Source organism: Magnolia sinica, chromosome 8 (assembly GCF_029962835.1).
Source record: "Magnolia sinica isolate HGM2019 chromosome 8, MsV1, whole genome shotgun sequence".
Classification (NCBI taxonomy): Eukaryota; Viridiplantae; Streptophyta; class Magnoliopsida; order Magnoliales; family Magnoliaceae; genus Magnolia; species Magnolia sinica.
The window spans coordinates 61,347,034-61,349,832 of NC_080580.1; the positions used below are offsets into that span (position 1 = coordinate 61,347,034).

The 2,799-nt window shown below is 46.0% G+C and overlaps 1 protein-coding gene across 1 annotated transcript; it reads right to left on the minus strand.

The window, feature by feature from the left end:
• Positions 1–910: 910 nt before the first annotated feature.
• Positions 911–1,638, minus strand: LOC131254008 (transcription factor MYB73-like). The gene has a single exon (XM_058255067.1). The coding sequence runs from the start codon at positions 1,633–1,635 to the stop codon at positions 970–972; it is 666 nt and encodes a 221-aa protein (XP_058111050.1). The 5' UTR covers positions 1,636–1,638; the 3' UTR covers positions 911–969.
• Between the last annotated feature and the right edge of the window lie 1,161 nt (positions 1,639–2,799).

Sequence of the window (2,799 nt, forward strand, 5' to 3'; positions counted from 1 at the left end):
ACTCTTGAAAGGGGCTCAGCTATTGGGCCTGTTATATCAACCGAAGCCTGGTACAAAGAGCAGTAGACCAGAAAGCTCCACATGCCAGCCCGGTCCATTGATAGCCCTATTTCTCACGTGCAGCAAGCTAGACAGGAGTATTGTCAAACCAGGATGACCCTGTAATTCTTGAGTTCGAAAATCAGGCCCGGGACTTGTCCACTGGCCTTAAGAGATAGAACCAGTCTCGGTCCATAAACATCTGAAGATACAGTAACCAGGCTGAGTTCAGGTCTTAACTCAACAGAAAGCATTGTCAAAACTAGACTAGGTTTTATCTGTTTCGGCCCAGGTTCAAGCGAGCTCGTCGTGGTAAAGTCCAGCTTAAGCCCAACCCGACGCCATTGACAGCCTAGAAATTCCAGCGACCCAAGGATGGGAAGGTGGGCCTGGTATCTGGAGCTATCTCCAGAGTACCTATGGTAAAGTGATGTATCAAACTATCAATCCATGTCGTTCATCATGGATAGATTATGTTTCAAAAATCATGCCTATTAGATAATCACATATTCCAATATGTGGTCAATAAGGCACATTTGGATCTGTCACCATGTACTATGTCGGTCATGATCAGTACGATGGCAGCCAGCCCAGTTGGCTCGGCCTGATAAGGGGGGCCTGGGGTTGCATATCTAAAGTTGACCGTGGGTGCTAACTCACGGCTGAAATCCAAGCCACAGCCCATGATGAATAGCGTGGCCTGACCCGCTCCTTTACGTTAGGCCGAACTCTGGCCCAGCTCTAGGAGGCTCATTGTCACCCATCTTCTCTCTTCTCGTGCATTGCATGCCCAATCCCTGGTTTCAATTAAAAAATAATAAAATAAAAATAAACATTATCTTCTTTTTTCTTTTCTTTTTTTCTCTTTTTTTACAATTGAAAAAAGTTATTTTCCATAAGAAAAAAAAAAAAAAAGTGAGAAAAAGAATTCTAATCCTTATCCAGTTTAGATTCGAACCCAAGATCTCCTTCAGCCATTAATCTATTGATGTAATTCCTAACCTCTTTTACAATCATGTCATGCATAATTGACATGAAACAGATCTCCTTCATTTCAGCCGTCAATTCAGGCTTCTCCTCTCTCTCATCTTCTAAAGTGGACCGCTCAACGGGATACCTCACCCCATCACTGGAGCCAATCCCCGGCGTCGACAAAGTAAGCGACGTGTTGGGACCGTCGGACAATTCATCATCAATGTTCTCTTCCAGACGCTGACGTTTTAGAGCCGATTCCGAGTCCGACTCGGAATCAGACCTGGTCGGCGACTCAGAAAGCCTGCGGCGTCGGAGCGTAGAATTCCAATGATTTTTTATTGAATTATCGGTGCGGCCCGGGAGGAGTCTGGCAATGGTAGCCCACTTGTTACCGTGCTTGGCATGGGCCTCAATGATGGCTGCGTCTTCATCATGGGTGAACGGGCGGTGCTGGACGGTGGGGCTAAGCTGGTTGCACCAACGTAGGCGGCACGACTTGCCGGATCGGCCAGGGATGCCAGAGCTTATGAGGGACCAGTTGCGTGGGCCATGCTGTTCAATGAGCTTGATGAGCTTGGAATCTTCATCAGGACTCCATGACCCTTTGATCCTGTCTCCCATGGCCCCAATCTCCCCGTCCATCGGTTGTATGACAATGGTGGGACTTTATATATGTGGAGAGAGAAGGGAGAAGAGATGGGGTTGGTTGGCATGAACCGTAAACCGCTCAACAATAGAACTGCTCTCCTAAACGGCGTGGTGTGTCGGTTTGACTTCTAACAACGAGCCATGCACGCGACGTGATATATAGAGGAGTTATATGATACTCGGGCTGCATGTGAAGCTTGATTTGCAGGCACTCATAAATTGTACACTTGAGATATTTTAGGAAAAATAAGCCGGCTGGTTTGCCCATCCCACTGTCTCAAAATCACGACTTCAGTATCGCATTGGTGGAAAATCCTAACCTCTGATTCTTGGACACTTTTTTTTTTTTTTGGTTTTTGTGTGTGTGTAAATAGGACCTTAGGATGTTTTCATTGTAGCCGTCCAATATATATCCCCCGGTCCGATATTCAAATTATCAAATAGGCTTATGGATTGATTGATGATACATCTATATTGCGTACCATGATTTGGACGGTCAAATTTGACTACTTATCTATAACGTGTGAAATTTCTAAGTAACTTGTAAGTGCCTACGTATCATCCATCACACTCTGCCAGAGTATCAGAGTTTTTCTCTATATGCAGGGTAACTGCCGTGTACCCGATTCTACTCTATAATAACTGGCGCTCTCACGCTATTCTCTATTTTTTCGCGGGATTTTCGATTAGGAAGCTTGTTTCAAAACGGCAAGTACGTTACGCTCGCACGTATGTGAGTTCACATGCGTGCGAGCTCTGTGGGATCCACCGTAAAGTGGTTTTGAAATCCAAGCCGTTCATCAGATGCGCCTACCCCAGATTAATTCCAGAGCTTAAATATCAGCCTAGTACAAGTCTGGTGGAGAGCAGCGGAGAGAGGGCTCCCATCAAAGAAATTCTTAGATTGTGTCTAGGGCCCAGCGTGCTGTGCTTATGCCATCCAATCCTTTCATCGGACTTTCCCCAGCAGGTTAATTGGAGACCCCAAGTTTTGACCATTAAAAGGCCCATGTGGAACACGACACTCAAACGCCAAGCTGTGTGGGACCCATCGTGATGTGTCTGTGCCATCCAAACAGTCCATCAGATCCTCCTGCCTCGCTAAGCTCAGAAAACAAGAAAGGCTTAGTACAAAAG

Bases quoted from the DNA above. Each gene is read 5' to 3' on its own strand.
- LOC131254008 (XM_058255067.1), bottom strand. From the start codon at position 1,635: ATGGGAGACAGGATCAAAGGGTCATGGAGTCCTGATGAAGATTCCAAG.